Source organism: Saccostrea cucullata, unplaced genomic scaffold (assembly GCF_032062105.1).
Source record: "Saccostrea cucullata isolate Sc308-1 unplaced genomic scaffold, CSIRO_AGI_Scuc_v1 ctg16285, whole genome shotgun sequence".
In the NCBI taxonomy this organism is placed as follows: Eukaryota; Metazoa; Mollusca; class Bivalvia; order Ostreida; family Ostreidae; genus Saccostrea; species Saccostrea cuccullata.
The window spans coordinates 1-11,250 of NW_026938229.1; the positions used below are offsets into that span (position 1 = coordinate 1).

The 11,250-nt window shown below is 34.6% G+C and overlaps 2 protein-coding genes across 2 annotated transcripts; one reads left to right on the forward strand and one right to left on the reverse strand.

The window, feature by feature from the left end:
• Nucleotides 1-307: 307 nt before the first annotated feature.
• On the reverse strand, nt 308-2,833 carry LOC134249665 (uncharacterized; the record flags this gene model as incomplete). Its single annotated transcript, XM_062731996.1, has 5 exons — nt 2,741-2,833; nt 2,129-2,606; nt 1,796-1,871; nt 556-656; nt 308-386 (listed from the first exon to the last, which is right to left on the reverse strand). Coding segments are annotated over exons 2-5 (721 nt in total), but the record flags the coding sequence as incomplete, so codon positions are not given.
• A 5,764-nt stretch (nt 2,834-8,597) lies between these two features.
• LOC134249666 (microsomal glutathione S-transferase 2-like) lies at nt 8,598-10,921 on the forward strand. Its single transcript, XM_062731997.1, has 5 exons — nt 8,598-8,718; nt 9,588-9,687; nt 9,854-9,924; nt 10,039-10,120; nt 10,541-10,921. Exons 1-5 carry the CDS (start codon nt 8,652-8,654, stop codon nt 10,680-10,682), a joined length of 462 nt encoding a protein of 153 aa, XP_062587981.1. The 5' UTR covers nt 8,598-8,651; the 3' UTR covers nt 10,683-10,921.
• Nucleotides 10,922-11,250: the final 329 nt, after the last annotated feature.

The window sequence follows — 11,250 nt, forward strand, 5'->3', positions numbered from 1 at the left end:
TTATGCTGATTTCATCTGAATTGTCAACAATTTTGAAAGCTTGCCAATGTTCAATGTAAGTCACAATGAGGAGAATGGAATCCTCATCCAAGCATCTTTTAGAGAAGTGATAGATGAGGGTCATTTTCCAAATTAGCCAAAAGGCTCAATCAGGGAAAATGTTTCATACCCATAGATCAATAGCAAATCAATATAAACTGGCATGTCAGAAATTTATAGATCTAATCCCTGCATGATCTTAAGCAATTTACACAAAATCAGTCATAAATGTACTGATATATGTATAATATACCAGTTCTAAACATACCTTTCACTTTCTTTGTGCCGGCTTTATCTTTCTTTTCATCCTTGGTTCTGATATCAATGTTTATGAGAATGTGATCCACCTGTAAGGCATTTTATTCACATGATAAATTAAGGATAATATTCGAATAATTTTTAATCTTCTTATAGCCACAACATCCAATAATTGATTGATAGAGAAATGAAAATTCTATAATCTCAAAGTCATGCAGCTAGGAATTTTCCAGACTGTGCCTGTTACTTATAACTTACCAGCATTGAACGAATGGCTGGACGGAAAAAATGAGTGGGATCTTCATATCCTTCATACAGGTTTATTTTATCCATCATAAATGGGGCACTCACATAATCCACTAAAAAAAACAAAATTTGAATTAATTCTTCAACTCCTATGCAAATAAATCTGAGTACGAAAAAGTTTACAAGTAAAATCTAATGTGCTGTATAATTCATATTAAAAGACTGTATTCTGTAATGACCATATCTGCCCCACCCACCCCAAATGCAAATAACTTAGATCCAAATAAAAAAAATATTTTTCTAAATTAAGCTCTCTCAAACAAAATATAAAATTGTATATATTTCTATAAATTATAAAAATATGGCTTTTAGGGAGGCAGAATTAATAATATTTTTTTATTTTTTGCTTTTACAGTACTAGTTCTCTCACATTTTGTGTTTTTTAAATTTATTATTATTGATAACAAAGAGCTTATATCATTGATATAGTTTTTTACAAGTTTTTTTATGTAGTTTTTGCCCTGCACATGCTCATCCTTCTAGCTTTGGGTACCACCAAATTTGACCCTTTGACCTTGGAGTTTGACACTTTTACACAGATAGAAATATCAAACTTTTACTTTGGTCATAACTTTTGATGGTAAGACTTTCATAGTTCATACTTCACATATGTATTCTTTGTGTCAAGACCTTCCATTGGATACAAACAACTTTGACCCATTAATATTGATCTTGACCTTGGATTTTGACCTTCTCTTAAAATAATTTTTGACTTTGGCCATAACTTTTGAATGGTTGACTAGGGTTTCATACTTCATATATGTAATCCTTGTGACAAGACCTTTCTCCAGAAACCAACAACTTCAACCCTTTGACCTTGACCCTGGAGTTTGACCTATTTTTAAGAAACTTAAACTTGGCCATAACTTTTGAACAAGTGGGACTGCAAGGCCTTTATATTTCATAATTGTATTTCTTGTGAGAATTAAGGCCTTACTTGGGGTACCAATATATTTGATTTGCATTTGAGAAAGTTTACCCTTCACTATTAAAGATATGCCATATGGGGAGATCAGTGTTTTACATTAAATATTCAAAATATTTTTCAGGAATCTATTGATAATGCATCAATATCATCTGATGGAGACCAATTTAGCATATTAGATTGCATTTTGAGATAATAATAAGCTATTATCCTTCCCATCACAAATGCATGATAAATAAAGTTCTTCAGTATCTTTAAATGACTTACTTTCATTATCTGTCTCAAAATATGTCTCAAAAAATTTACTGATGCAGTTCTGTGCTTCCTCTGGATAATTTGCACACTGTAATGGATAGAATTCCATTAAATGTTACCCTTCATTTCATAAAACAGTGATTGCAATTCTTTTGATATCTTAGAATAACTATTCAAATAAAATGATGCAGCTTACAGTATTGATATTTGTGATGGATACTAAAAACTCATAATAAAATACTGAGGAAATGGAGACATTCAAGCTGAACAACAAATAATTTTTAAAAAACAGTTCACATTGAATTCTTCCTAACTTGAAACATTAATGTATGAAGGATTAATTACCCCATGTAATGGCATTTCCATTTTAACCATTTCTGCCTCTGCACAAAGTCGTTTGAAGGGACAGTGTAATTTCACAAATACATTTTCCCCGATGACTTCCTTTTGAATATCGAACCCCTCTTTTGCCAGGGCTGACTCAAACCGATCTCTCTTTTCCTCCTTTTTCCGTAACTCCTCTTGCTTTTCTTCGTCATCTTGGTAATCATTGGAGTACTTGTTTTTATGAACAAGTACGTAGTCTATACGTTTCTGCTCTGGAATCAATTGCGGACCCAGTTCCGTGTACCTTCGCTCAAATGCCTTCACCTGCGGATTGCGTTTGAGGTGATGTTTCCTCAAGTTTCGAAATCTGACGGTAGAAGTGACGGCAACAAAGGACCCCATTGGAGGATCCCCATCTGACTCATCTTGGCTGTTGTCGGCAGACATGTTAGTCAAGGTTAACCGCCCCCCAGATTTGGTCATGATTCTCGGTCATCTATAAACAAAATAAATAAATCTGAAATTAAATCTCGATAAATACGTACTCCTCTTAATCCTGGATTAATACAAGTCACTCAAACCAAACAAACGTGCTATACATGCACAAATCACACTTATACAGTGTTTTACCTTTATTAGTGAACTTTAATCTCTGTAATTATATCAATTAATGTAAAGTTCAAAAGATCTCCCTCCAGTTTTAAGGATTAAAGCATTCCCAAAATGAATTCCCATTTCAGCAGTTTCTGGACACTCTCCTCACAACTTTAATTATTTGTCTCAATCCGAAAACAAAATTAATTTACATGTACAAGGTTGTTTTATCCCCTAGTTCTGAAATTTGCACCACAATCACATTGAATATGATGGATCCTTAAATGACAATAATAAAATCATCCTAGAAATGTATAAATTCATTCCAGTTCAATATATTTAATCACACAACTGATTTCACTTTATCATCCATGCATAAAACATGAGCCCTAGAACATCTTAAACTTGTATTTGCTGACAATAAATAAAATCCCTCTGTCAACAAATGACAGCAAGTCCATTTACAAAGTATTATCAGCATTGCCATACAAACACATCTGGAAATAAGCCCTGCAAATACAGGTATTGATTTCTACAGTTATTTCACCTGAGTTGCTGTGGATGCTGAAAGTCTGTGATAATGAAGCCACAAACTGTAATTACATGTATATCCGAATGAAGTGCCGTTTAATCTGAAAATGCTTAATGTCAATTCTCTCTTGTGGCTTTGAACTTTTATCAAATCGCAGTTATTTCAGCAATCATTGAATTATTTTTAGAATTTAGCCTTATTTAGGTGATTGAGGAAATCATCATTATCAAAGAAAGGTAAACTCTTAGTATCTATGGTGGGTGAATATATTCTCAAAAATAAACATAAAATTATTAACATTCTGATTCAGATTTATATCAGAAGTCGTAAAAGTGCTGTTGATCTGTTAAAATTGTTGGTTAAATCTAGATGGTTATGATATATTTATGCACCGGCATTGTTTTTTTTTTGTTCTCAGGCCTCGATATTGATCCTGTCATACAGTTTTTGTATGTTATCATAATTATGATGAAATAAAAATAAAAAATAAAAATCCTGCAGCATCTAAATATTGATATTTTACTAATGAATCTGAATATATTTTTATATGATCACATAAATATTGCTATTTATTCTGTAGCGTATAATACTTTTGTCATTGATCATTGGGGAAACATAATTAACAAGGAAAGATTCATGCTATAGACATTTAGACTAGATTTCCTCACAACTTGAATTTATGTATAGAAATTCAGATGTTCTATCAATAATCTGGACCTGACTTAGTCAAAATATCCCTTTTCTCTCTTTCTTTCTCTCTCTTCAATGCTCACCTGAGCCAAATTAAGTGGCCCTGTTGTTCTCTAAACCAAGATTTATTTTAAAAATCCTTCATTCCCACAGAAATTCTTACCCTATAATTTGACTATGTCCTTAAACAGTAAACCTAGAGGAGTCTGACATGAACTGCATACATATAAGATATGTACATATATTTTGATAAAAATTGAATTACACAACCCTAATTACTTGTAGTTAGATTACTTAGATTAGTTAGAATGGGGGAGGGGGGGGGGGCAATAATGAAGTGATTTCTTCATTAAGTATTGTTTGTACAGCAAATAAAATATTTGAATTTAAATGTGTCCATGGCATATATGTCTGTCATTCAATAGATATATAAAGCTTGAGCTATTTAAAGTCAAAATTATTAAAAGAGCTGAAAAGAGTTTTTTTCTTCTTAAATTTGATCTCTTTCTGCTAAACTTCAAGGTTTGTATCTGTACATGTATCACGTTACAGCAGTACTTTTCCAAGGTAGCAAGGTTATAAACAGGCTATTGATATCAAACAAAATATATTGTAGGCCTAATCGAAATGTAAAGCTAAAGGCAGAGCTAGGGTCTTCTAAAATTGTGAATTCTTTATTCATTCAATATTTTTTTTGCAAAGATGTGTCTTATTTATATGACTGTTAGTAAAACAAAATAATTTTTCCACTTAAATGATAATTAGAAATGCAATATGCAATAAAATTGCCAACACTTCGTAAAGAGTATTCAAAATATCTAGGGGTTGGGATGAAGAGGGAGGAGGGGTGTATCTTTAAATGGAGGCAAAAAAATCATGGTTAAATTCTATAGTATACATATAAAGCCATGCTTTACTAAATAATTAACACAATTATGTATAAATCATTACAAAGAAAAGTTTGCAAGAGCTCAAAGTATTAGGTTTTGTAACTGCAATGCATTTTAAATATCATGCAGCCTTCATAAGACCCATCAAAATTTATATAAAAAATTATTCTACGTCCAAAGATTCAAGGGGGGGGGGGGGGTACATGTACAAAGCACTTACCCCGATATTGCAACTGCAAGTTAATGACGAAATTCGAAACCTAATCCGTAGTTTCCACTTTCACTTATGAATTACTTTAAACAGATATTAGCATCTCATTCAAATCTGATACAGCAGTATTGTCTTATCAAATCTTATCAATTTATACTACAGAGAGCACGTTGCGAAATATGTCTTATTGTTTATATTCGAAGTATAGTATAGTTACCAAGTACGCGGTTATCTCCTTTCTGCTTCTCATTTTCTGAATCCCGAGCCCGATTATATTTTCAAAGCTGTTAACGCTTTGTCGTTAAGTTCTTTTGAATCAACCGGTAAACCCTTTTATTCAGGGGCGTTGACAAGTGTTTGACATTGGGAAGATAAGCTGGATTGAAAGGGGGGGGGGGTAACTAAGTGTTTTTACTTAAATTCAAATTTCTACCAGAAATGAAAGAAAAAATGAGCAAGCTCACATACCCCACGGTCCCCCAAAACTCGAAGTGCTGACATCCCCCATTGTAATTTCCTGGTAATATGCACATCTACACATTGTGTCCTAAATATATGCAAAGGTTGACAAAATTCTGTGCAAGAGTTTATGAGGAGTTGAGCTGACAAAAGTGCGGAAATTCACAGAAAAAGAAATGGAATCGGAATCTCCTGGTAATTTGCACATTTACACATGGTGTCCTAAATATCTGCAAAGTTTGACAAAATTCTGTGCAGCAGTTTATGAGGACTGACGGACTGACACACTGACGGACGGGTCAAAAACATCATACCTTCAGCAAATTGTTGCGTGGGGTATAAAAATGAGTTATTTTCCTATTCTGTCAATGTCTCAAAGACTCAAAGACAAGTGGACGTTGACTTGTTGAATTTTAAAGTCATTCATACCTATTATTGACTTTTCATCCCAGCTTAAATTAACACTGTTCCGCATTTTCGAGGAGGGATGCGCGTTTTCTAGGGAGGTATGTGTGTTTGTGTGTGTGGGTGCGGGGGGGGAGGACACTTTTACTTGGTTTATTATATACATTTAATAGATCAGCGTATAATCAGTTTTCCTTTAAACTTATCTGTCAGTTAATCAATTAATAAGCACTAATAAACATTATGCAATTAGACAAATGAAACTCTGTTACTTATACATGAACAATGTCACTACGAGTCGCCCGCGTGGCGCAGTTGTTGGTTAGAGCGTCTGCTCTAGAGTCTCGAAGTAAGGAGTCAATCCTTACGTCGTAGGTTTGAATCCCACCTTGGGACGTGGAGACCGGTCCTTCGGATGAGACCATATAAATCGAGGCCCTAAGTCGCAGTAGGTGCTGGCACGAAAAATATCCTCTCTGCTCAATGGCCCTCAGTGCCGTGGATAGGACAAAATTTGCAACTATCCACCAGCAAGTGGTGACGGAGTGAAAAATTCTCGATAGGGACGTTAAACAACATACAATCAATCAATAACACTGCGCTTGACGTGATGAGTTTACCAATAGGTATGGCACGCCAAATCCACAAAAATGAGCGAAACATAGTTTCACAGTCGATAAACTAGGTTTATCGGTTGTAAACTATAGTTTACAGACTGTAAACTATAGTTAACAACGTTAATCTATATTTTACATCTGTAAACCATAGTTAACGCGATAATCTATGTTTCACAACCGTAAACTATACTTAACATCGAAAACAATCATTTGCCATCGCAAAACATAGATTATCTGATAAATACAGTTTCACGATTTGTAAACTATAGTTTACAAACCGTTAACTATAGTTAACGATCTGAAAAATATAGTTTCACGATTTGTGAAACTATGATTAACAACTCTTAACTATAGTTTACGATTGTAAACTATAGTTTACAAACGTGAATCTATGTTTATCAACAAAATCTATTGTTAAGCTTTATTCAGACAGATAAACTTAGATTAGCATTCGTAAACTATAGTTAACGACCGTTAAATATAGTTTTACAGATGAAAACTATACTTAACGAATCGTTAACTATACTTAACGAATCGTTAACTATAGTTTACGGTTTGTAAGCTATAGTTTACAGTCGATAAACCTAGTTTATCAATTGTGAAACTAGGTTTATCTCATTTTTGTGAATTTGGCGTGCCATAAATAGGCCCATATTATAGGTCCATGCCTCTTAACGTAATTTTTAAGTTTAGGCCCGCGGCACACAGAATGTCCAAAAATGAATCTTCGTCCATGCATTCCGCGCTGACACAAAGTCTTTGGGAACTGCCAAAAAGTCCATTGCATCCTTAGCCTCCCTGTGCAGGATCATCAAATGATTCAGGCTTTCCTGGCACAGTTCACCACAAGATCTAGAGCTTCGGCGTAGTGCTGTCTATAGATCGAAGGCTTTCTCTGACTTGGAGAGTTTCGGAGGAGGCTTTCCGGTTTCAAATCGCTTAGGCATTTTTCATCGCTTATTTACGTCCAGATCTTCAAGTTTTCTATTCAGTTATTCCAAAATGCGTCGAAGGGGTCGTCATTAGACATTTCGCCGAATTATATGTCATGGAAAATTCACGGTCAAGTGTTGGCCCTCAGAGGCTGAAAGGTCTTTCTTCTGTAATGTTCGGCTTAGATTTTCTGTGTGACGGAGAATCTCATATCCAATGGATACTCCAAAAGGGAATCAAAACTTGGCATTTGGGTTTGACATGCTTAGTTGGGCACCTGATCCCACCTCTGATGATTTGGGGGTCCGTGTTTGCTCTGCTCCTATTTTGTCTTGTTTTATGGATTTTTTATCTTAAATGCTGTTTGTTATCTCCATATGTTTCATTCCTTTCCAGCCTTAGTCATGGAGCGATCGCTCCATGATCGAAAGGTCGTGAGCTCGAATGTCGACCGCGACTGAGCTAAGCCGATAAAAATGGTTTGCAACTGTTTCCTCATCATACGCTCGACACTTTGAAGTGAAAGTTGCGGATCCTTCGGATGAGACCTTAAAAACCGTCATGGCAGACGTTGGCACGATAAAGATCCTTCACAGTCCCCCTTACTGTTCAATGTCAATGAATGCCGAGAAAAGGTAAAAATTTGAAGCCCTTCCCTTGATGTTTCCAGAATTTAGAGGTGACATCCTTCCAGTTACTGAACCCCGTGGGAATAAAACTACCCTCGGTCTTGTAGTTGGAAATCTTGTCCTCTTTTGCATCTACCATGCAGGTAAAACAGAATTAAAGCAAGTACGAGTTTTCTCTTCGTTATAGGAGAGCTTTTCTAATAATTTTGAGAATTTTCGCTCGCAACTTACCACAGCAAGTTGCAATTAAATTTTTTATGGAGACTGAAAGACCCTCTCATGAAAATCTTTATATATATACGACTTACTGACATATCGTCGCAAACCACGGCCAAATATGTTCGATCCTCTCCCATTATGGGAGAGAGGCATGCGTATTCCGAAACATGCCTTGAGACGATGACTTACTGGCGAAGTCATTATCATAGGTGCTACCCATGTAAGTCTGTCAATGACGAAAGATAAGTATATGTATATAGGTCTACTCCTCTATACTATAAATAACCTATTTTTTAAAATAATATTACGACTATTTATGTCATCTCTGAGCCTTCATACCAAAACATCATATCTGTAGAATCATGCCGGTGGAGCTCAGGGACATTGCCCTCTTGGGTGGAGTTAGTGTGGCACATGCATGGCAACTATGTAAGTATTCACAGGCTCCTTTAAGTGATTTGTCAACCACTCAATCTTTACACTGTTGGGGACAAACTGCTATGCTGACAGAAAATAGTTATACATCCTATAAATGATCATTCAAATAATCATCGTCGGAAACCCACGGCTGATTACGCTTCGTCGGGTTTCCGACGATGTCAAATAATTTAAAATTAAACATCTGACGTTATTTTATAATAAATATTCTATATACACGACCTTATGATAAAATAATGTTAATTATATATAAATCAATTTGAAATTAAAAATTATAAAAAGAGGGTGCACTATTTAATTTATATAATAAAATGAAGTTCTATTTTCTAACCTTCAATACATTACGGAAACGGATTAGTGGAATATTTATATAATATTTACATTTGTTTATTTGTTTGTTATCCTCTCGCAACGGAGTTGGATGGGATATAGTAACGCATTTGTGTGTAATTAAGTTTGTCCTGTGAGAAATGGAAGTGGGGTAAATTGCATCGAAGTTGATGTAGGGATGCTGTCTTGTTGTATGGATAGGGATGCTCATCCTCGCAAGCCAGGGGTCCTAAGTCAACACGCTGCAGTCGGACCCATTAAATATTCTAGGGCTTGATTCTCTGATCGAGAAGCACTAGTCAAATTAAAGCTTTCAAAAAAATTGTTAGATAATGTAAACAAAAAGGATTCAAGAATGTCAAATCATATTTTTAAGTTATTGAAATATACATATATGGGTTGGCAATTCAGACTTTTTAATACCGGTATTTGATCACGTGACCAACCCGTATTTTTATACATCCAAATAGATTCATTTAACAAGTTTTCGGTTTATTTTATGAGCTTTGTGTGTTATTATGCTATCACAGCTAGATTTGCAAGAAGAGTTGGTGCTGCAAGAGGCAAGTTCAAGGTGAATTTTCCAGCAACAACCGGTAATGAAGACTTTGAGAGATACTACAGGGCCCAGTAAGTACAGTTTATTTTGTGGTTCTATTGTTTCTGTGGCATATTCAGGAATTACAGAACGGAGTTGGTTTTGTTTATGGTCTTAACAGATTAGTCAGAATCACATATTGAATCACATGTATTCTACAAAATGTACTAATTTTTAGTTTTTCACTTTTCTTTCAAGAATGAATGCTTTGGAATTCTTCCCCATATTTTCCACTACTCTATGGATGGGCGGGTTGTTTTTCCATCAAGGTAAATTTTACTGAACAGTCTCGAATATATTTATCCTTTTAACTTATTCTATCTTTATCTTTTTTTTTTAACATTTACCCTCCTGTCATCTTTGATAATGAATTTTGTTTTTAGTTCCCGCAGCTATTGCTGGTGTTGTGTATATTTACGCAAGACAGAAGTACTTTAATGGCTACATTATCAGTGTTAAAGATAGGTAAATTCAAGTTTTTGATTTCCAGCTACATTATTAATGTTAAGGATAGTTAATTTTCTCATCGAAGAGATGCATACTGTCTCCATCTTTTTATGTGGGGTACTTTAAGAACAATCAAGTTTTTAAGGGCGAAATTTATGATAAATTGAGGAAAACTGGGAAACTAGTTCTTACTGACTTGTATATATACTTTGAATAAGATAAAATGTTAAAAAAAAAAAAGAAAAAAAAGAAAAAGAAATACAAGAACCCTATATTATTTAATTTTCCAAGTTTTTGCTAGCTATCCGTTTCTAATGTTATATTTTATCTTTATAAAAGAAGTTACTGAAATCGTCGTAGTATTCCACCAAAATTGGCTGTGTAGAGTTTTCAGAAAGTTACATACAAATACAGTAGTTAATAAACGATTTGTTCCAGGTTGCCAGGATTTAAGCTCTGTGTGAGAAGTATCATAGCACTGTTGGGAATGTGTGTCCTAGGGTTCGGCCATCTTGCCATTGAGACCTTCACAGGAATTAACATTAGGGAGCAGTACCTGCAGCAATACCTCAAGTTCTGAATCATTTAAATGCAGGGTCCACTGATAACTCAGGATGTTGGATTTTAAATTAATAAATGTTACAACCCAAAACAAGAAAATCACAGTTTTCTTGCAAACTGAAACGATTTATCAACAAAATATTGTAACTCAGTTCTTGCAAACTGAAACGATTTATCAACAAAATATTGTAACTTCTGTTGACTGGTTTCATATTTTTATACATTTATTTTAGCAAAATAAACTTATGTTTTCTAGAATTATCTTTTGAACTGTATATTTTGGCTGACTTGCTTCATATCAATTGTAACGCCTTTGTTTTCATACTGAATTTGATTATGGAATGTTCATTCTACCTGATCAATACATATACTAATGGCAAGTATTACCAACCAACAGGGGATGCTTACTCATCTGATGGCACCTGATCCATCCTCTGGAATTTTCAGGGGTCCGTGTTTATGTGGGCAATCAGAAGTTGGACGGTTATTCGCTATTCGCTATTCGCCATTCGAATGGCGAACCGCAGGCTGTCTGCCGTTCGCTATTCAAATTACCGTAAATGTCCTAATAATTTTTTTTTCAAAAA